Raw genomic sequence first — 21,058 nt, 5'->3', positions numbered from 1 at the left:
GGGACAGGTGAACTGGTTAGCCCCTGTAGCCCTCAGGGGTCTGCCTTTTCCCTCTTGATGGTGGGGGGGGGGGCCCGCAAGCCACTCACCGCCTTGCCCTGGTTTGCTAAGTGGGATTGAGCCAGAGCCGTCTGGAACATTGGTTGCCAAAAAGGGAATGATTTTGAGGTCACTCAAGGAACTCTGAGGCTGATTTTCTGATTACAAGAATTTTGTTGGGTTCCTTCTCTGCTACCCAGATCCTGGGTTTGGGGGAGGGGGTGAAAGAGAGATGGGAGAGTGGCTGGATTTGGGGTCTGTCGCATCCCCAGTGCCACCCCTGGGGACTCTGATAAACTGCTGTTCCCAGGGGTGAGAGGTTTCCCCATCTAGTTTAATTCCTTGAGTGTCAAATACACAGTAAGCACTCAGTATATGCTAAATGATGTGAGGGTGGCCTAAGAGTTCAAAGGGTACTTGGCAGGGATGCTGAGCTCCTCCATCCTCCCCTCCCTCTTCATCTGCACTTTCAGAAAATGCTGAGTGCCTTGGACCGAAGTTCCTGACCCAGTGTCCTATACTAATTTCACATCCACTAACTTTTAACCTTTCTTCTTGTTGTGAATGTAGGCAGCAAACCCCAGTAACATCTGCTGAACCTCTGTCACCAATGTCCCTCGATCAGTGTCACAGATACAGAAAGTATCATTGACACCCATCACTGCTCAGGCATGAGGGTGAAGAAAGAATTCCTGTTCTTCGTGCTCCCGTGTAGCACATTCGGGTTTTAAGATTGAGGAACTATTTTAATGGGGTGGGTTTCTATTTAAATCAGGTGCATTTCATCTTGTGTTTTTAAAGACAGTTTTTTTTTTTTTTTTTTTTTGGTGGGGAGAGAACCTTAGGATTCACCTGCACCACAGAGGTAGGACTTGGAGACAGAAAAGGTCACAAGGACCACCCTTGTACTGGCTATGTGCCAGGAATACATAATGCAATTAAGATTAACTTTCTTTCTGTTTGATTATCAGCCAAAAAAAAAAAAAAAAGCTACTAAAACTTCTCCAAATTAGGGCGGCACCTTTGAAATGGCTTCCTTTATAATCTAGGTTGATGGGCTTCAGGGAAGTTCACTCTGGAGTTGGGGCTGCATCTCACAGAAATCAGTTCATTTTAGACTGGGCCTCCCCACCCAGAATGCAGACCATGAGGATACATGCTAGAAACACAGGACCCCAGACCCTGCCCGACCTTCACTCTCTCAGATGCTCAGATCCGGGGGGCAATATTGATGCAACTCCACCTGAAGTTAGCGTGAGGGGGTGTGTCTGTGGCTCTGCTTCCAGGTCCGGGGAGAGGTCCACAATGAGATTCTGAGGGTGGCATCCAGAGGGTATGCAGCAGCCCCAGGAGGAAAGGGGGAAAGATGCCCCTTTGGTTTATTCCTGAGCATCTGTTGGCCAGACTCTGTGCTTTGGCCCCACCCTTGTGAAGGGTTTTGTACCACAGTGAGGAGGCAAAGGAGAAGGGGAAAAGGGCCAGCAGAGCTCCGGGTTGTGCTCTGTGCTGGAAAATATGTGGAGCGGGGATTGGAAGGGACATTTGAGCTGAGAAAACCCGCCCCGTAAGAATAGAAATGAGATCAGCAGGGCCCATGAGGACCAAGTCTGGAGTGCAGGGACTGTGGAAGACCAGATGGGGAAGACTGAACACGTGTCCTTCTGTGAAGGCCTGGAAAGAGAAATCTCAAGCAGGGGCCATGGCATATCCAAATTCCTGAAGCCAGGGTCAATAACAGGCACTGACGAGACAGGGCAGAAAGGACCTTTGGTAGAGACCAGGTCATGTAGGGCCTTCTGGGTGGGCCCAAAACTCCCCACCCAGGGCCCCAGACTCACCAGGGCACTCTGCAGTGGGCGCTGGTAGCCGGTGGGTCTGTAGTAATGCCTCTCCGCCCAGGTGGTGTGGACGTCCCCCAGGTACAGTTCCTCCACAAGCTGGGGTGCAGCCCGGGGCTGTGGTTGCAGGCTGCGTTGCACACGGACCAGGCTGAGCTCATGCATGCTGAAGCCCAGTGCTACCATGCAGTCCCCCTGGGTCTGGGTGCTCATCAGCTCATACAGTGCTCCTGGCAGCCAGGCCTGGGCTGGGGGCAGCCTTCCCATGCAATCCTGGATGGCTTGGGTTTGATTGAGGTGTCTGATGACATCGAGCAGGGCACGGTGGCTGTGGAAGGCGATGCCCACCTTGTGCAGGTGGTAGTCGGCCTCGGTGGCACCCCGAGTGACCCAGGAGGCCCTGCGCAGGCGGACTTTGCCCTTGATGAGCAGAGAGTGGGTTGGCTGCTGGCAGGAGGCATCTCCATAGTAGAACTGGTAGGCCCGGAAGAGGCGGTTGGGATAGAAGGTGTAGGAGCGGGTGAGGAACTCTGGGCCTGGTCGCACCTCACAGCTGCCGTGGGGAGGAGATGGGTGCTGGGTGGAGAGGTGAGAACGCGTCCTGGGGCTCTCTGTCCTCTGGGCTGGGCTTGGCCTCCCCAACCTCCACTTCTGGCCTGGCCCCCACACTTCAGTTTCCTTGGCTTGTTTGGGTCAGCCTCACTGCTGGGGTGAGTTAGGACCTTCCACCCACTGTCGGATCTTTCTAGTTCCTCTTTCATCCTAACCTCGGGCCTAACAACAGGGGGCTTTTGCAACCATCTCGGGACCTGCTGCTCTGTGAGTTCTGGGAGGCTGTGTCCTGTCTCTTCCCAGTGAGCTCCGGCACCCCCACCCTATGTCCTGGCCAGCGAATGAGGGGTGCAGGAACAAGTGATCAGACGATACATAGCTTCGATTTGGTGGGCCAGATGGTTCTGTGGCAGCCACTTATGACTGCAGTTGTAGAGCTAAAGCAGATATAGACATGGAAGTGCATTGGCCTGGTTGTGTACCAACAGAACTTTCTTTACAGAAGCAGTTGGTGGGTAGGCCTCGGCCCCCAGGCTCAATTCTACTGGAGATGCAAACAAGTTCAGAGTGGAAGGGTAGGAAAGGAAAGCCACCTGGCTCCCAGACCCACCGCCATGCCCCCGGCTGGGCAGGGTAGGCCTCTGGGACTTCCCCACTGGGCAATGGGTGGATGTACACTGCTCAATTGGACTCCAACCCATGCCCCTGTTTTCTTGGTATTTTATAATGGGGCTGTTGGAGCAGAAGAAATATGTTGTCAACCAGCAAGAAAACGGTTTCCCTTTCTTTTCTTTCAATCTTTCTGCTAGTATCAAGGATAAAGGAGCTGGCGTGACTTTAACACCAACCTTTTTTTTTTTTTTTTTCCCAGTGAAGAACAGACTTGGAGCCTTAGGTAGGCCATGAATCTAGAGCAAATCTAATTATGCTGTTTTGTTTCATTGAGTTTCTTTTTACAGTTACTTCTTATTTATGGCAGGTGGCTCTGCTCTTCGTATAGGGGTGATATTGTGCTTCCTTTAAAAATAATTATATTACACTGTAAATGTGTGCAGTTTACTGTATGCCAATTATACCTCAATAAAGCTGTAAAAATGAGTGATTATGTTTAAGTAAATAAAGGGAGTTGGTTTAAAGAAAAATAGCAAATGAGTACCAGAACAGGTGGTGGTTAAAGATGGGGAGGGGAGCCCACACCCCAAAGGCCAAGGGATGCAGCAGGTCACACTGGATGTCTTGGTGGTCCCAGACTCCAGAATCTTTTCCACATTCCTCCCAGAAAGCATCAGGGCTTGCCTTGAGAACATATCAGGGAACTTTCTAGGAAGAAAGTTCTAGAATTCTAGAATCTGTTTTCTGACCCATCCCTTGGGTTCTCCAGAGTGCTGTTACCTGGAGGAAGGAGAAGCCTAACACCTGTGTCCCCTCCCCATGCCCTGGTTCGGCTTTAGAGTGGCCTTGACGGTGTTGCCTGGACCCCACCTGGACTGGGGAGGGCGGAGGAGCCAGCCCCGGAAAAGCCTGGGAAGAGTCTGAGTGGCTTTGTGGAACTCCCGAGGCTCCCTCCCCGCAAAGCACTACCAGATGTTTGGCAGTGGGGTTTCTCCATGAGCTCAGGAGGCATATGGAGGACACAGAGAGTCCAGTCCTTGACCCCAGAATGGGACTGACCAGGGGGCACATCAGGAGGGATGCAGGAGGAGGAGGCCACAGCTGTCCTACTTTCTACCCCAGCCCTGGGATGGGGGAGCTCAGCTGGCTGCAGCAGGTTTGTGGGCCCCAGATGAGGGCCCAGCACAGAGTCCAGGGCTTCAGAGTGGCCACCAGCCTCTGAAACGTCAGTGGAGCCTGTCAGTGAGGAGACCAGCATGGGAACACCAGGCTCTCTGGCCTGCCACTTCCAGCCTCAGGGCCTTTGCCCCAGCTGTGCCCTCTGCTGGGCCTCTCTCTGGCTCTCTGGAGGGCAGACTCCTTTTCTTTCAGCTCTTAGCAGAATATCACCCCCTAGAGAAGGCTTCTAGGTCATTTGCTTTACAGCCTTGGTTTTATTTCTTTCGCTGCAGATCTCGGCACCATCTCAAGTTGCTATCAATTGTTTCTGTTTGGGTACTCAGCACATGCCCCACTGCTGAGCCCTGGTGCCCAGCTCACAACAGGAACTCTCTAAGTATCTAGATAACGGGGCTCCATGTGTTGAATGAACGCATCTCCTGGTCTGCTGTCATTGGCAGGGGTGTGATGTTCCAACAGTCCCTGCCCCCAGGTGCCGTCTGCAGAGGGGAGGTAAGCCATGTGCTTAGCCCCTACCAGACCTCTTGGGAACTGGGTACACTGTGTGCACACATATGGACACTGAGGCTCGGAGAAGAAGTCCCTCAGCCTAGGGGTCTGTGAGGACTTGCGGGTCTTACCCAGTGGAGATCCAGGGGCCATCAAGGCGGGGGGGCAGAACTGCAGTAATGGGCACGCCTTCAGGCGTGGGTGGCTGGCAAGGGGGCTCCCAGCGGAGGTGGCCACTTCTCACTTCCCCGGTCACTTCTCTGGTGCCAGCTGCAAACCAGACAGATCTGGATCAGAGATGTGTACACCCCAGATACACCACCTGCCTTCCCTCCTCCCCACCTCCACCCAGGGCTGTAGCTTGGGAGGCCAGAGGAAGCCCCATAGCCTGCCTGCACCTCCACCTCATTCCCCAGGGTGACCCTTCCCCTTTCCCTGCCTGTACCTCCACCTTGTCCACCAGGTGGTCCAGCACCCCTTAGACTGCCCCCAGTTCTGGAGGTACTCTGCATGTTGGAATTCCTAGAATCAGCTTTCTGACTCATCCCTTGGATTCCCAGTTGTGACCACCCTGGAATGCAGGCCTCCTGGAGGGAGGCTGGCCCAGATTCTTAAGCTGGGAAGCCTCTGAAAATTTGGCTCTGGGATCCAGACTCCTAGAAGCCCTACCCTTCTGCAGCCCCCCCCCCCCCCGGGCAGTACCGGACAAGGAGGACTCAGATCTGAGGAGCCAGGCCCAGTGCCCCTGTAGAAGGCCACCTTGCAGCCTCATCCCTAATCCTAGGCAGGAATTAAAATGTCTCGGAAGGAGGTGGTCAGAGGGTGGTTGTGAGCAGCAGAGTCATTGCACTGGGCTCCAGGTCCTCTTGGGGAATCCCCCGTGTGCTCGGCCCTGACCCTGCAATCATTGAGCCAGGGCGTGGGATGGCCACTATGATTTCCAGGAGTTGTTATGAGGTGCACCCAGGACCTTCAGCTGCTAAAGAGCAACAAGTCCCTCAGAAACTGTCATCCTCACTCAGAGGCTGAGGCAACCCAGATGGCGGGATGCTGTGGGAAGCTTGGCAGGAGCCACATCCGAGCATTGCAGCATCGGGCTGTGCTCATGGGGCCCGACCCTGGCCAACCGGCTGCTGCAGCTGCTGTCCTGTCTTGTCCTCCTCTGAGCAGTGGCTAAAGTGGGTCAGGAGCAGCTGAGTCTCCAGGGCTTCAGCCCAGGGGGTGAGACTTTGCCAGGCAGGGCCCTGGGAAGGGTCATGAGCTGAGAGGTGCCTGGTCAGCACGTTCTGCCCTCTTCCCTGTGAGTGTTTGTACTTTCCCATCTGGGGTTTTGGGGGGCCACGAGGCCCCACACTGCCCTCTTGGAGCTGTGTGATTGGAAACGGGGGCCCCAAGCTTGCCGGGCCCCGGTGACCTCTCAGAAAAATGAAGTGGAGCAAATTCCTCTTCCCCCCGGGAGGTTGGGAGTCCCAGTCAGGGTCCGTGGGGTCCCCATGCCCAGCTGAGAAAGCCCAAGTCAGGCTGCTGATGACAAGGACGATGACAACAAGGCTGGACTTCATGCACGTGCGCGCACATCATCCGGTCTGAGGCTTCACGGTCCCCACAAGAGCCAGAGTGTGGTCCTTCTCCTCGAGCAGGCCAACGGGCTCATCCAGATGGGCCCAGCAGGAGGGGGATTGTGACACTCACGTGTGACAAAGCCAGGACCCACACACAATGTTCTTCTGGTCCACTGGCCCCTCGGTTTCAATCAGCCAAACTGGAGAAATGGAAGAAAAGAGCCAATCCAGGCCAAGGTGTCCTCCCACGGACATGTTGTCGTGAAGGTACCTGAAGCTGCTCAAGGCAGCGGAGCAAAGGCCTTGGAAGAGAGAAGCTGGTTGCTTTGCGTGGCCCTGGCACAAGGCTGACATGCTGAGGGGAGCCCGAGCCAGGATGTGGGGGCCAGTGAGGCATCCACATTGGCCCTGTCCTAGTGTCACCCCCACCCCCCCCCCAGCCTGCACTGGGACAGGCTGCCTCAGGGTCGGCACCTGGCAGGTTTGGGTGCGTCTTCATTGGAAGACGCCGGGTCCCCCGGATTCAATTCTGCAGGTTAATTTGAACATCACCGGTGTCAATGAAACCTGTCTGCAAGTGTTGATTTGAAGAACAGATGGAAGCAAGGCGAAGAAAAGGATCAGGAGGGGTCAGCCCGACTCGCCTGGTAGGAAAACCGAGCTTGCATCTCGGAGCGAAAGAGCGGGTGGCCCTGCAAATTATATTTTCATTGTTTCATGAAAATCGGTGTTTTGAGAAAAATGCTTTCTGTTCCAAAGAAAACAAGCCTCCCCCGTCCCCGCACCCCTCCTGAAGGTACCAACGCCGTTTTTTTGTCACGAATCCTCAGATACTGTGTTCCCGCTAGGCGCGTTTTGGTTCCTCTTGTTTTTCTGGGAGAAATTAGGATTTAATTATGTTAGCAGATTGTGAGATACGGGTCAAGCCTCGCTGTCTTCAGAACACGCACGCACAGCACAGGACATGACCGTGGACCTTCTTTGTGAAAACACCCGGCCCCGAGCACAAAGCCGCCTCTTGGCCGCGGGCGAAGCCTGGACTTCAAGGTTGCAGAGATAAGCTTAACCAATTAGCAATGACTCCGTGACATTAGCTCAGTTGCAGCTTTTGGGGTGGACTTTGATTTTCTTTTCTTTCTCTCCCGCCTCTCTTTTTCTCTCCCACAGAAAAGTCCTAACTAGATAAACAACTGGAGGCAGATGAGCTGGGGCTGGGCTGCGCAACTTCTTGCAAGGACCTGATAGACGGAGTTAAATACAAGGACCAAATTGATTTTTATCAACCATGGATTTTTAATTAACAGTGGTGTCCACTTACTGCCATTCATTATTTACTGTTTACTCACTAATTAAAAATTATGCTGCTCTTGCACTCATAAGAGCAGGGACATTTGAAATTAGATAGCATCGTTCAAATTACCTGCAGAATTAAATCTAGAGTGCCCAATTGCTCAGACCAGACTCCCAGAGCTGAAAATATGATCTGCCATGGTCCACTGTGTGGTCGTGAGTCATAGCACCAGGGACAGGCCACTTGGACACAGGAGCATATGGAATCTGCCTAGGGATTCAGGGGAGCGGACACTTGCTGAGCTCCTACTGGGTATGGGTGCTTGGCTAAGCTTATCACCAGGGCATCATCACCATGGTGACCGCGTCTACCAAGCATGTACCATGGGAGTTGCCTTGGTCAGAGGCTGTTTCTGCGTCATGGCCATGACCCCTCCAGCAGTCCCAAGGCAGGTGGCGTGTCGACATACGAATGCGATGCTGTATGGAACAACGGATTTGCACAGCCACCCACCACGTGGGTCTGTTGATGCCCCCTGGTACAGACGAGGAAACAGAGGTTCAAAAGGGTGAGAGGACTCGGCTGTGGTCACTCCTCGGGCAGCTGCTTCTTGGACAATTAAAGAATGCAGCAAATCACATCTAACATAAAATTCACCACTTTGACCATCTGCAGGAGTATACTTCAGTAGCATTTAGTACATTCCCCACACTCTGCCACCACCGTCTCAGTCTAACCCAGAATCTTCCTATCCCCTGAAAGCAGGCCCACACAGCAAGCACTCCCATGTCCCTCTCCCCATGGACCATGGCAACAGCATGGTTGCCACGGACTGGCCTGTTTGTACAGGCCCTCCTCTTACTTGCCGTTCACAGGGATGCCGGCAGGTCAATGTAGTCATCCCCCTGCTATAGAGGCACCCAGAAGGCTTGGAAAGCCACGCCCTGTCCAGGTCCTCTGTTGGGTTTCCTCCCAAGACCTGAGAGCAGGAGGCGTGGCTCAGGCAGGGTGAAGGGCGAAGGGTGGAGTGGGGTCCCTCCCTGAGCAGACACAGAAAGGTCAGCTCTTCGGTTGCCTTCCTTTTGGGGACAAAATGGCATAAAAGAACCATTGCCCCCTGTCCTAACAGGTTGGGGCTGAGGCTGGAGAAGTGCAGCTCGTGGGAGGGGGTGGGTGAAGGGGTTTAGGTGCCACCTTGATTCCTTCACACCCCCGTGGCTACGCACCCACTCCCAGGCTGTTAGAAAAGCTGCTGTGCAGAGCCCATGTTACTGAGCTTGGAAAGGGGGTCCATCTGAAGGGGACTTTCAAATGTTAAGTAATATTAAAAAAAAACATTTCATATGCAAATCAAAACCACCCTAAGATATCATCTCACTCCAGTAAGATTGGCAGCCATTATGAAGGCAAACAACAACAAGTGCTGGAGAGGATGTGGGGAAAAGGGTACTCTTGTACATTGCTGGTGGGACTGCAAATTGGTGCGGCCAATTTGGAAAGCAGTTTGGAGATTCCTGGGAAAGCTGGGAATGGAACCACCATTGGACCCAGCTATTTCCCTTCTCGGACTATTCCCTGAAGACCTTAAAAGAGCGTACTACAGGGATACTGCCACATCGATGTTCATAGCAGCACAATTCACAATAGCTAGACTGTGGAACCAACCCAGATGCCCTTCAATAGATGAATGGATAAAAAAAAAAAATGTGGCATCTACTCCATCTATACACAATGGAGTATTATGCAGCACTAAAAAATGACAAAATCATGGAATTTGCAGGGAAATGGATGGCATTAGAGCAGATTATGCTAAGTGAAGCTAGCCAATCCCTAAAAAACAAATGCCAAATGTCTTCTTTGATATAATGAGAGCAACTAAGAACAGAGCAGGGAGGAAGAGCAGGAGGAAAAGATCAACTTTAAACAGAGACATGAGGTGGAGGGAAAAGGAGAGAAAGGGGAAATTGCATGGAAATGGAAGGAGACCCTCATTGTTATACAAAATTACATATAAGAGGTTGTGAGAGGAATGGGAAAAAAAAACAAGGGAAAGAATTAAATTACAACAGATAGGGTAGAGAGAGAAGATGGGAGGGGAGGAGAGGGGGATAGTAGAGGATAGGAAAGGTAGCAGAATACAACAGTCACTAATATGGCATTATGTAAAAATGTGGATGTGTAATCGAAGTGATTCTGCAATCTGTATTTGGGGTAAAAATGGGAGTTCATAATCCACTTGAATCGAATGTATGAAATATGATATGCCAAGAGCTTTGTAATCTTTTGAACAACCAATAAAAAAAAATTAAAGTAAAAAAAAAACATTTCATAAATCAATGTGTGAGTGGGGGATGTGGGAAGCAGCCTGAGGGCAGCGCAGAGGAAGAGGGAGCCGAGGGAGTAGCCCTTACTTCCCAGGAGAGCACAGGACAGCATGTGAGTTCCTGGAGCTACTGTGACAAATGACCCCAAACTGGGGTAAACAATAGGAATTTCTCTTCTCTGGCCTGGTGTGTGGAAGTCTAAGTTCTGAAACCCGCGCGGGCAGGGCCGCCCTCCCTCCACGGCTGCCTGGGGAGGGTGCTTCCCGCCTCTCCCAGCTCTGGGTGGCACCTCCGTCTGGTCTCCGCCTGTCCACACCTCCATATCCAGTCTCCCTCTCCTTTCTCATGAAAAGGAGATCACCACTCACTGATCAGACCCAAGGGTTCCGCACGACCTCGATCTACCTTGACCGCCTCTGCAAAGACCCGGTGTCCACATAAGGCCACACTCTCGGGAGGTGGGGGGTCAGGTCTTAAACACGTCTTTTTTTTGGTTCAAGCTCAACCCCCCACAGCTAGGGAGGGCCATCTAAAGACAGGGACCCTCCCGTCACCTCGCCTGCTTTCCCTCACCCCTCTGCTCACACACTGCACACCTACCTCTGGTTTTCCTGGTACCTGACAGGCTCTGGATTTATAAGGCTGCCCACAATGGCCAGAACTCTTATTCCGTTAGGGAAGCGGACATTAAATAGGCCCATTGTGGGATACTGTCTCACACCATCTGAGGGTCTTGAAGGAGATTCATGCAACAACCCCAAACTTCTGTGGTTCCCAGCGCACTTGGAGTCCCATTCAAGCTTTCCCAAGAGCCTAGTAGGCCCTTGGGAATCAGTTACCTCCTGTCTTTCTTGTCATCCATGGGGCACTGCTGAGAGCCTTCCCTATGGCTTCCCAGAGCTGACCTGGGGACTCCCTCTGCCAAGCACTGGGTGCTCCTTCTGCCTCCCAAGCATTTCCTGGCAAATGGCCCTCTGCATTTCTCTCCTGCTCTGCTCCACCCCCCTCTCCTGTGCAGTGTGCACCACATCTGGCAATTATTGATCTGCTTTCAGTTTTTTTTGTTTACATTTATTTTTTTGACTTTTCGTTTTGAAATAATTTCAGACTTACAAAAATGTTGCAAAAGGAGTAGAGAGTGTTATACCCTTTGCCCAGCAGCTCTGAAGGTCGACATCTGACACAGACATCAAACAAAGGTCAAAACCCAGGAAGTTAGCACAGGTGCAATGTTATGAGCAAATCCACAACTGATTCAAGGCTCAACCCCCTTGCTGGCCCAGGAGGCCATCCAGGGTCCAACAGGGCATTTAGTTGTCATGTCTCCTTCAATCAGTGACATGTCTTTGTCTTTCATGAATTTGAAACTTTTTAATTAAAGAGTACTGGCCAGTTATTTCATAATATGTTCCTTAGTCTGGGACAGTCTGATGTGTCCTCATGGTTAAATACATCAAATGCATTTTTGGTAATCAAGAAGTCTAAGTGATGTTTACCCTTCTAGGTTATTTCAGGAGGTCCCTCTTGTCGATCCACCTTTTTCTGGTGTTGTTCACTGTGATCACTATCTCATGGAAGTGCCTACCAAGTTCATTCACTGTTAAATCATCATCTTTCCTGTTGCAATTAATAATTATCTTCTGAGGTTCTAACTAGAGATGATGAGAACATGTCCTTTTGCATTATTTATGCCTCTAACATTTGATCATCTATTGATGACCATTGATGATTCTTGCCTACCACAATTTGCTATCTTTTCCCCACCACCCATCCATCATTCCAGTGTTACTTCTAGTAGTACAAACTGTTAGATATCTATTTTGCTTATAGGTGATAATCCCTTACTATGGACATTTTGTTGCTCAAATTGTCCCTGAGTTGGCCACTGAGAGCACTTCCCACTCATCTCCTGTATCCTTTCTACATATTCTTGTTTTGAACAGTTCCTTATTTCCAGGTGCAAGGTGATTTCCCAGGCTCATTTTGTGTTTTTTCAGCCCTGGTCCTGGAATCAGCCATTTCTCCAGGAAGCTCTGGCTCATTTATTGGAAAGTGGTGTTTAGAGACCACAATCTGGGTGCAGGGTGCTCACTAATGGTGGGGTGCCACTCCAGCCATTCAGTGTTCTCTCTCTCTTCTTTCTTGTCTCATTCCTGCCTTCTCTCCTTTCTTCTTTCCCTCCCTCCTACCTCCTTTCTCTCTTTCCTCCCTTCTTCCCTCCATGTTTCCGCACCAGTGTGTCTGCTCTGTTTAAGATGGGCCTTTCTTGCTCACTGATTATGCCTCACCAAGCCCAGTGCCTGACTGACACTTGATAAGTATTTGTTAAGTCACAGAAAGTTCTTAGAGCCACGCCTTCATATGGGAGTGCTAGTCACAGTGCCCATTTTGAGATAAATGGAGGAAGGACACGCAGTGCAGGAGTGCAGGTGAGGCTCCTTCATGACATGGCTTTAGGGCCAGGCAGGAGGGTGCAGTTGCTGGGATTGATAAGAATCTGGCTGCATGTCAAAAGGTCACCAGTCAAAGAATACCCAGAAGGCTGGTGGTCTGGACTGATCTGAGCAAGTAGAGAGGGACAAGAAGGGAGATTCAAGAGCAAGCCCTGTCAAGAGCTTAGATGGACTGGGGGCAGCCTAAGAATCTAAAGTGGGTGCTTTGTGGAAGGCAACTACTTATCCTGGGAACCTGCCAGCTAAAACAGCCGGACATGATCCTAGCCCTTCCAGGTAAGGTTTCCCCAGCCCTGCAGCATGGCCCGAGAGAAGCTGAACTCAAGCCATAAATGTAAGCCATGGGTGTGGTTTTACTGCATGATGTTTTCTGGACCCAGGCTTCGGTGGCCAAGGTGGGCCTTTGTGAACTCCTGTGCCTAATACCTAATACCTAATACTGAACATGCTTGTCACGTTGAACAGATATTTTACTCAGCCCTAAATATTCTATTATAACATGCAACACATACAGAAACTATGAATGAGATGTTTTATTTGCTGTTCTTTCACACCAAGTCTTCAAAAGTCATTGTAAAATTTACACTCACAGCTCTGCTCAATCTAGACTGAACACATTTTCAGCTGCTCAGGTGGCCTACATGAGGGTCAGAGCTACAGCTTGGAAAAGGGAGTGTGTGGGCCGTGGGGTGCAGCATTGGAAGTTTTCAGGTTGGTTTCTGATGACCCCTGAGGTTGTCTTTGGGACAGAGGGGAGACCCTGTGAGTGAGGCCTAATTTCCCAGGCTTAGCTTTGGCCTAAGAAGCCCTACTCTTTGCTCAGATGAATACACTAGGATTCTGATCAACATTTGCTTTAAAAAACGTGTTTGCTTAAAAAAAAAAATCTGGAACATTCTGGTTTATTTCAAATCCCTCAGCTTGAGGTAATTCACCTAAAATGTTTGGATTTGGAAGCTTGTCCACATTTTAAATAAAAATGTCAGCAATAGATCCACCCAAACAATGAGCTCTCTTGATTAGAGGGGCCTGCCTTCCACACACTGAGATGTGCTGGCCGCTTGGCCAGCAGGCTTCAGAAAGCGTCTGTTGAAATGGCAGCCGTCACTGGGTTGCTACAGCAAAAGATGTGCTTTGCAATCAAGTCACTGCATGAAAGCACAAAGTTTCCACTGAAAGTCCCCTGAGAAGTTACAGATTGGCACGCTAAGACAGTCCTAGCAAATCACTGCGATTATGACGACAACCTTGGAATTCTAAGGAGCCAGGCCCCCTATTGTGGGTGGCTGGCCTGCAGACACCTCACAGGTCCCATGGTGGACTCTGCAACCGTGGGAAACTCAGAAATGGTGTGTTCTAGAAAAAGCATGTTCCACTCCCCGCTCCCGCTCCCGGCAGCCTCCCAGGTCTTTGGAATGTGCCTTCCTCTGCAGGGTGACCTCAGAGGGTTGGCCGTTGCCCTGAGGAACTTGGGAAGGACCAGGCAGCTGAAAAGAAGCAGGAGGGTGGGCTTCAGATTGAGAAGTTGTGCATGGACAGGTGGTCGAGGGGACGTGGTATGTTCCTCACTGTCCTCCAATTCTTAAGACCCATCCCAGGGTGAGCTGGACCCAGGCTTTGGTGGCAAAGGTGGGCCTTTGTGCACTCCTGTGCCTAATATCCGCTGAAAGTGTCTTGTAAAGGGGAGCAGCTGGCCGCTGAGGACACCTCCCTGTGGCCTGTGTTTAGCATCTCTGCTTAGGGAAGGAAGCATATGGCTGCCTGAGTGGGAAAGGAATGGGGGGCTTGGGGAGACCAGATTTGGCTTAGCACGCCAGCTCATCAGCCAGGTTTTTCTGTTTGTTTGTTTAGGAAGGTTCCAGTACAAAAACCATTCACATCAGAATCCTTCCTCAGCCCCATGGTAATGCTAATTACTCTCGCTCTGGCTGGGGCTTCCACCCAGATGAAAAACTGGAAAATTCCAGCCAAAGCCCAGCTGTTTCCCAACAGCCAAGACATCAGAGTGATTGATGGGCGCATTTCCCCCTTCACCCAGATGTTCTGGTGTCTTGGAGACAAGGCCTCGTTAGCCCAGCTTCAGCACCTGTGTTCCCAGATCTGCACACGGTCTGGAGACATTTATAATCTGTACCAAATTTGGCCAGGGCTCTCCAAGGACACCACACTTCCGCCCTGGGCTGTGAGGAGGCCCAGGCCCCCGGGGGCTCAAGCAAGCTCTTGTGGTGGTACCCGACACCTTTAGGTCTGGTTGGACAATGGGGACGGCCCTGAGGGGTGTAGTCACAGGTCAAGGTTTGCTAAACCGAACCTGGTCGAGAAGTCTCTCCTTGGATGGAATCCTTATTAGCTCTTTTGGCAGAAGGCTGAAGCTTCCATTGTTCTCCAGAACAGGAATTTGGCAAGATAATCAGAAGGTTTGGACGTACTCAATAAGAAAGAAGACGTCTGTGTGAATCGTGACGGACGGTCCCCACGGAACCCTGGAAACCCTGGAAAGGAGGCCTCTTAGAGGCACCACAAGAGCTTAACTCTTCACGGAGCCTTGCGAAATGGTCGTCCACGAGGTCTTCGCAGGACGGGCCCACCACCGTCTCGTCCACCAGAAACAGTCGGGTTTGGCGGAGCGATGGCCGCAAGCTGGAGGTCCCCGTGGGTGCGTGGGTCGGGGATCCTGGAGGTGCAGGGCGGCACCCCAGCGCTGGGGGAAGCACACACTTGCCGGGCTGTTCCCGGGACTCTCCACACGGGGGCCCTCTTGAGCTTCGGTTGGGGCGCCTGGGAGCCGGGCGAATCCCGGCGCCTCCACCGGCCTCGGCCCCCCGGCCCCGGCCACCGGCCTCCCGGCCTCCCCTCCGCACGGTCTTCGGGAAGAGCGAGCCCTCGAAGGCCCGCGCTGGGCCCAGCTCTCGTCCACGTGCGGGATCTTCGTGTCCACTCGCGTAGAGCAGGGTTTTGAGGCCGAAGGGCAGCGCCCAGTTGTCTCCTGCAGGGAGCACGACGGAGGGGACCTGGGAGGCGTGGTCAGCGGAGGACAAAGGACCTCTCCGCGGCCTCGGGCGCCGACGGGAGCCGGGAGAGAGAGAGGCACGAGGAAGATTGTCATTTAACAAATCAATTTTTCCTCCATCGTGTGGAGATGAAGTCCGTGGTCTCCTTCATACCTGGGAAATAAGGCATTTCCCCCGAGGGCCGTTTTCTGGGAAATCCTACACCGTGTTTCGAAAAACCCATTTTGTGAGAAGGTCCCAGATTTGAAGAGAAACGGTGATACTTAATTACGGCATTATTTTACCATCTAGGAAATTAATGTGCTTTCCGAATTTCGGGAGGAAGGTGGGCTGTGAAGTCCGAACCCTATTTTTGTGAATTACCATACAAATAGGATCCCAAAGACGCAAATATTGGCTTAAGTGTTGCAGAGGAGGCACAGGAGAATGAGTTGGCTTCCTGAATGTCAAATAAACAGGCTTGTCTCTCTTGCCTTCCCTTGTGACCCTGAGCCAGCTCTGCTGTCTTCCTGGAGAAGAGGGTCACCACTCACAAAAGGGAAGCTTGGCGCCAACTGGGTGACCACAGTGGATTAGTCACCAAGGGCATCATGGTTACCACTATGGTAAAAAGGCATGCATTTCTGGAAAGTTCTAGCGTTTGCACAGCCTATGGTTAGGTGTTCTTCATAATAAACATTTAGGGTTGATTATCTTCATGACAAACATTTAGGGTGGGCATTGTTACGGCCCCAGAAAACAGAGGCTCAGGAGAGAGCCCGCCAGTTACTTGCTTCTCCCATGCAACTCTGTGTAGAAGAGCCCAAACTCGAAGCCACCTTGGGTAGCCATAAACCCCAGCCTCTTTCCTCCAGGACTCACAGCCCCTGATCTTTGTGTGACGTTTATTGAGCACCTACTATGTGTCCGAGGACAGGACTGTAAAGATTCTTCTTCCAGTGCTCTGGGTCTGACCTTCCAAGCTAGACCTGGAACAGTCATGTGTTCTGCCTGGTGCTGGCCCAGTTTGCCTGAGGGAACTGGAGAAGGAGGGGCCTTGGAGGGCTCTCACTGTCTACATGTTCCTTGAGGGTCTTGCAAGAACATGAGCCGCCTGACAGATGTAGCTGTGCGTAATGGGCACTGGGGCAGAGCTGCGAAGGTGGCCGAGAGGTGTGAAGCGCAGAGATGGAGAGGATGTAATTAGACCTGGGCCGGGCTGCCTGGGGGAGGCTGTGGGGAGAGAGGCAGAGGCAGGGGGCCATCCAAGCTGCCGGAAGGCACGGCCACCACTCCAGGGGTCAGTACTGTGTGTGACGGGTGAGATCACTGTGTTCTCAAAACCGGTGCACTGCAAAGAGCATTGTGCCTCCTGGGGGGAGCCTGCTATTCCAGGGGGCCCTGATGGACGTCTTATGTTTGATTAGTTTCATGTCTATTTTGACTCAATTCAATAACTGACACATCAAGTCTGGGATGGTGTTAGGATGACACTAAGACATAGAGGGATAGATTATTTTTTAAAAATAAGTGAAAATGAGTTAGTTGATTTCAAGAGAAATGCTGACTCAATTATAGGACAGCAGCTATCAGAGGTGACCAAATTGGCGGTGGCCCACAGCCGTAGGCGGTCGGGGGCCAAGGCTCTCAGGCCCCTGTTGTGTAGAGGATGACGTGGTACCTGGATGCGGGTGGCCAGGGGGGGGAAGGAGGTCCTGTGGGGACACTTCAAGTCCTGAGGAGGCCAGGTTGAGGCCGCGGGGTGTATAGGAAAGCGCCTGTGGGGGGAGCTCGTGGTGTGGGTACGAGCCCCAGGCCTGGGGTGGGGAAGATGGGGGGCCATCCCTGCGGTGGAGGTCTGGGGAGTGCTGTTCTAGGGGCTTGCTCTTTGAGCACCCAGGGAAGGTGCTGGCTGGGGCCAGACCCTTGCCCATCACGCACACACACAGATGGTGACAGCATCCCCAGGACAACAGCTCTGCAGGGAAGGCCAGGGGACTGAGGAGGGCTCTCAGAGGGGCAGGAACTGGAGAGCAAGGAAGTGGGACTGCAAGTAGGACTGTAAGTAAGACTGTAAGTAGGACTGCAGGTAAAATGCAGGATGCCTGGCTCAGTCTGACAGCCAGATACACAATCAAGTATATTTTACTACCACTGCATCCCAGATTTTGCATAGGTGAGGGTAGAAATGTGTCCGTGGACAGAGAAGAGAGGTCAAAGTAGAGGGATGGTGTGAGAGAGAGATTGTGTTTAACGGTTCAATTACTGTTTTTGTATAGATTCTTTAAGACCATACGCAGGGTGAAAAAATTAAATCAGAAAATACAGAAAAGCACTAAGATGATTTGATTTCAAGGTCACCGCCTTCAGAGTGGATTGTACCACCTGCTGGTGTTCATCCCTTCTAGATTCTGGGCCCCAGGACTCCAAGGGGCACAGAATAGGGACTCGGGTCTCCTCTAGACTCTGTCTCTGCAACAACGCCCCATCCTCGAGAGGCAGGCAATATGTTTTTGTTGAATGAATGAATAAATCTCTCTAGGCTCTTCTTCTTTTCATACACATATAATGTGTATTTATTCTGTATTTTTTTTTAGAAAAATGGGATTAACCTGTATGCATTATTTGAAATCTATTGTTTTAACTTCATAATAGATTTTAGAGATCTTTGCGGAAGGTTGATTTTTTTTTAAGACCAGAGGGTCTGATGCATATTCATGGTATTCGAGAAGGAACCGGCCAGGATGAAGAGGCAGAAGCAGTGGCTGTAATAACCCGGGGAAGCAGGTGCCCTAATCAGCGAGAGTCCAATAAAAACAGGCTCCACTACTCAGACAAAAGCAGGACGTGGCTCGCAGTGGAATTTTCAAAATGTATAAAAAGGTGTAAAATGAAAAGTGCGAGGCGCATCCTACCCCGAAGCCCTGGTTGCTTCCTCCAAAGTGAATCATTTTCACAGTTTCTTGTGCATCCTCCCAGAAAATGGTTTCATGCCGATGTCTGCATATAAATGTGTATGTTTTTTATTTGGCTATTAAAATATTTTTATGAATGCAATCTTTCTATACACATCGTTCTGCATTTTGCTTTTTACACTTAAATTATCAGAGATTTTTTTTTTCCACCTGAGACTTATTTCTTTTTGGAAAAGACAAAACAATACTCCATTATATCAAGGAAGCTTGATTTAGGATCTAGTTAGCCTTTGCTCTGTCGATGGCTATTGAGGTTGTGATCCTTCCCCTTTTCCTCCATCTCCTCCTTCTCCTTCTCTGATTTTTTGCTATTATATCTTTGTGTAAATTTTGTGTGTTTAATGAAGATGTTTCTAACAGAGAGGCTGAATGTGCATTTAGCATGTCAGTACATTTGACCAAAACCATCCTCAAAAAAAATGTTTCAGCTTATCAATGATGTGCGAGAGTATCTGTGTATTTACCTTTTTGGTCACACTAGATATTATCAGAAATAAAATAGGATATGTTCATTTTTGCAAGTCTAACAGATGAAAAATTATAAGAGAAATTCAAAATTAATAAAGATTTGTGGTTCATCACACTTTTTTTGTGTGTGTATGTGTGCCTACAAATGAACCAGGGACACGTATTAATGACTGGTTACTCCACTGCCATGGTTTATTCTCAACACCACCACTCTGCCTTGGGCACCTGTCATTCTGATCATGGCCTCTTGCTGCCTGCCAGGCAACAACTCTGTGCCTGCAATCATTCTCCACGGAGCTGCAGGCATGGTCTTTAAGGGCCATAAATCAGCCCTCTGCCTCTGCAATACAGCCATCTGAATCCTCAGAGGAACTTCTCCTTTGTGCAAACCAGACTTGACTTAATGACACCTTTTCATAAAGCAGGGAAGCCTCGAGTTCCCTGGACCCCAAAAGTGCACGGAAGTGGGACCTGTGGAAACCTTCCTAAGGGCAAAGTCAGTGTCAGCCTTGCCTGTGGCATCAGGTTGGGTGAAAAGGGGATGGGGTGGTCTTAGGTTGCTGGTGCTTCTTGGCTCCTGAGATAAGCAAATATGAACACTCTTGAGGAAAGCATTATCATTTTAGATTCCAATGTTTTCACAGAGTCAGATCAAACAAATATGAGTTCTCAATTAGAGATCACCAAGTATACAAGTAAGCAACCCACTGCAGAGTAAGAATGAGCAGAAACAAGAAGTTTATATCCCAAGACCATCAGATAATGGAATTATTTATTACAAAACACATAATAATATGTATGAAATGTTTAACAAAATGAAATGTGAAATTAAAAAAAAAATAAGCAAGCAACCTTAGCCTATAAAAATGACCAATCAGATTTTAAAAAGAATCAAGTAGAACTTTAAGAAATATAAAAAGTTGTTGAAATAAAAATATAGTGACTGGATTACGGAGCAGATTAGACACAGTTGAAAAGGAGATTAGTCAACTGGAAGTTAGATGTATAGGAATTATACTACATTCAGAAAAGGAAGAGAAGGGCCTGAACACTAAGAAAAAAGGGGCTAGGAGACAGAAGAGGTATATTGAGAAGGACTAACTAATGTCTTCCAGAAGGAAAGGAAAGAAAAGAAAAGGTAGAAGAGAATGAAGAGGTAAAGGAAAAAACATCTGGTAACATTTTTGGAAATTATAAAAGACAGCAAACCTCTGGCATCAGGAATCCTAGTGAGCACACCACAGGGTTTAATGAAGAGAAACTAACACTGGAGTCTACAGAACACCAAAGACAAGAAAAAGAGAAAAGGATCATCAACTCCAATTTGTATATCTACTGAAATATCCTTCAAGTACAAGGGTAAACAAAGACACCTTTCAGACGAACAATACTGAGGGTGTTTACTGTTCTATTAATTGTCCCTTCTGAATAAAGGGATTTGAGAAGAAAAATTTACTGGAAGGAAGGTCTAATTTTTAAGACAAAATAATGAATAAAGAATTTGAATATATTATGTTTAAGGAAAAAAATAAACAATCTCGAATTTTGTGGCATCAGAAAAAAGAAAAAGAAGAAAGAAAGAACAGAACTAAAAAGTTGGAAAAGAGAAGCATGTAATTTGAGAGAGGGATGATTAGGTGGTTGTTCTAAATTCCTTGTGTTAATCAGGGAAAGGGTTTAGATTAATTAAATTAATTAATTATAGGAATAGACGCTAAAACAATGGAAGTATTGTATAATTTCCAGACCGGAAGAAAAAGAAAGAAAGGGCAGTTACAAGAACGAGTTCAGAAAATGAATCCCTCAAGTATTAAAAAAACCAGAAGCAGACAAAGAGCACATGAAGTACAATCTGTAGAAAAGATGACGAAAACAAACGGAATACATCAAACCATTTACTTGCCGACAGAAACCATCAAGTTGGTTTGAAACCCCCAACTCTGTCATCTTTACAGTGGACACACTTGAAGCATGAGGACTAGAAAGGCAGAAAACAGATGGGTGGAACTTACCAAATAATCAAAGGGAACTGGATGACCATACAAAGCCAGATGAAGCAGGACACACAACCCCAAACAAGATTAGGGATGTAGGTTGTCACTGCATAAAAGGCCCAATCTACCAGGAAGCCTGAACTGTAAAATAGCATCAAAATATATGAAGCAGGGCTGGGGTTGTAGCTCAGTGGTAGAGTGCTTGCCTAGCACTGGGGAGGCCCTGGGTTTGATCCTTAGCACCACATAAACAACAACGACAACAACAACTAAAATAAAGGTTACATTATTT

At 49.6% G+C, this 21,058-nt stretch overlaps 1 protein-coding gene across 1 annotated transcript in view; it reads right to left on the bottom strand.

Moving 5' to 3' along the window:
• Apcdd1l (APC down-regulated 1 like) overlaps positions 1 to 21,058 on the bottom strand; it is a 51,914-nt gene that overhangs the window by 3,719 nt on the left and 27,137 nt on the right. Inside the window, exons 3-5 of the mRNA XM_026412245.2 lie at positions 14,858 to 15,325; positions 4,841 to 4,979; positions 1,878 to 2,430 (exon numbers count right to left, since the gene is read on the bottom strand). Of these exons, the coding sequence (XP_026268030.2) occupies positions 1,878 to 2,430; positions 4,841 to 4,979; positions 14,858 to 15,325 (1,160 nt within the window). The remainder of the gene's footprint in view (positions 1 to 1,877; positions 2,431 to 4,840; positions 4,980 to 14,857; positions 15,326 to 21,058) is intronic.

The sequence above is a fragment of the Urocitellus parryii genome, chromosome 6 (genome assembly GCF_045843805.1).
Source record: "Urocitellus parryii isolate mUroPar1 chromosome 6, mUroPar1.hap1, whole genome shotgun sequence".
In the NCBI taxonomy this organism is placed as follows: Eukaryota; Metazoa; Chordata; class Mammalia; order Rodentia; family Sciuridae; genus Urocitellus; species Urocitellus parryii.
The sequence above is the reverse complement of the archived record's forward strand: the minus strand, read 5'-3'. Positions and strand labels throughout refer to the sequence as shown.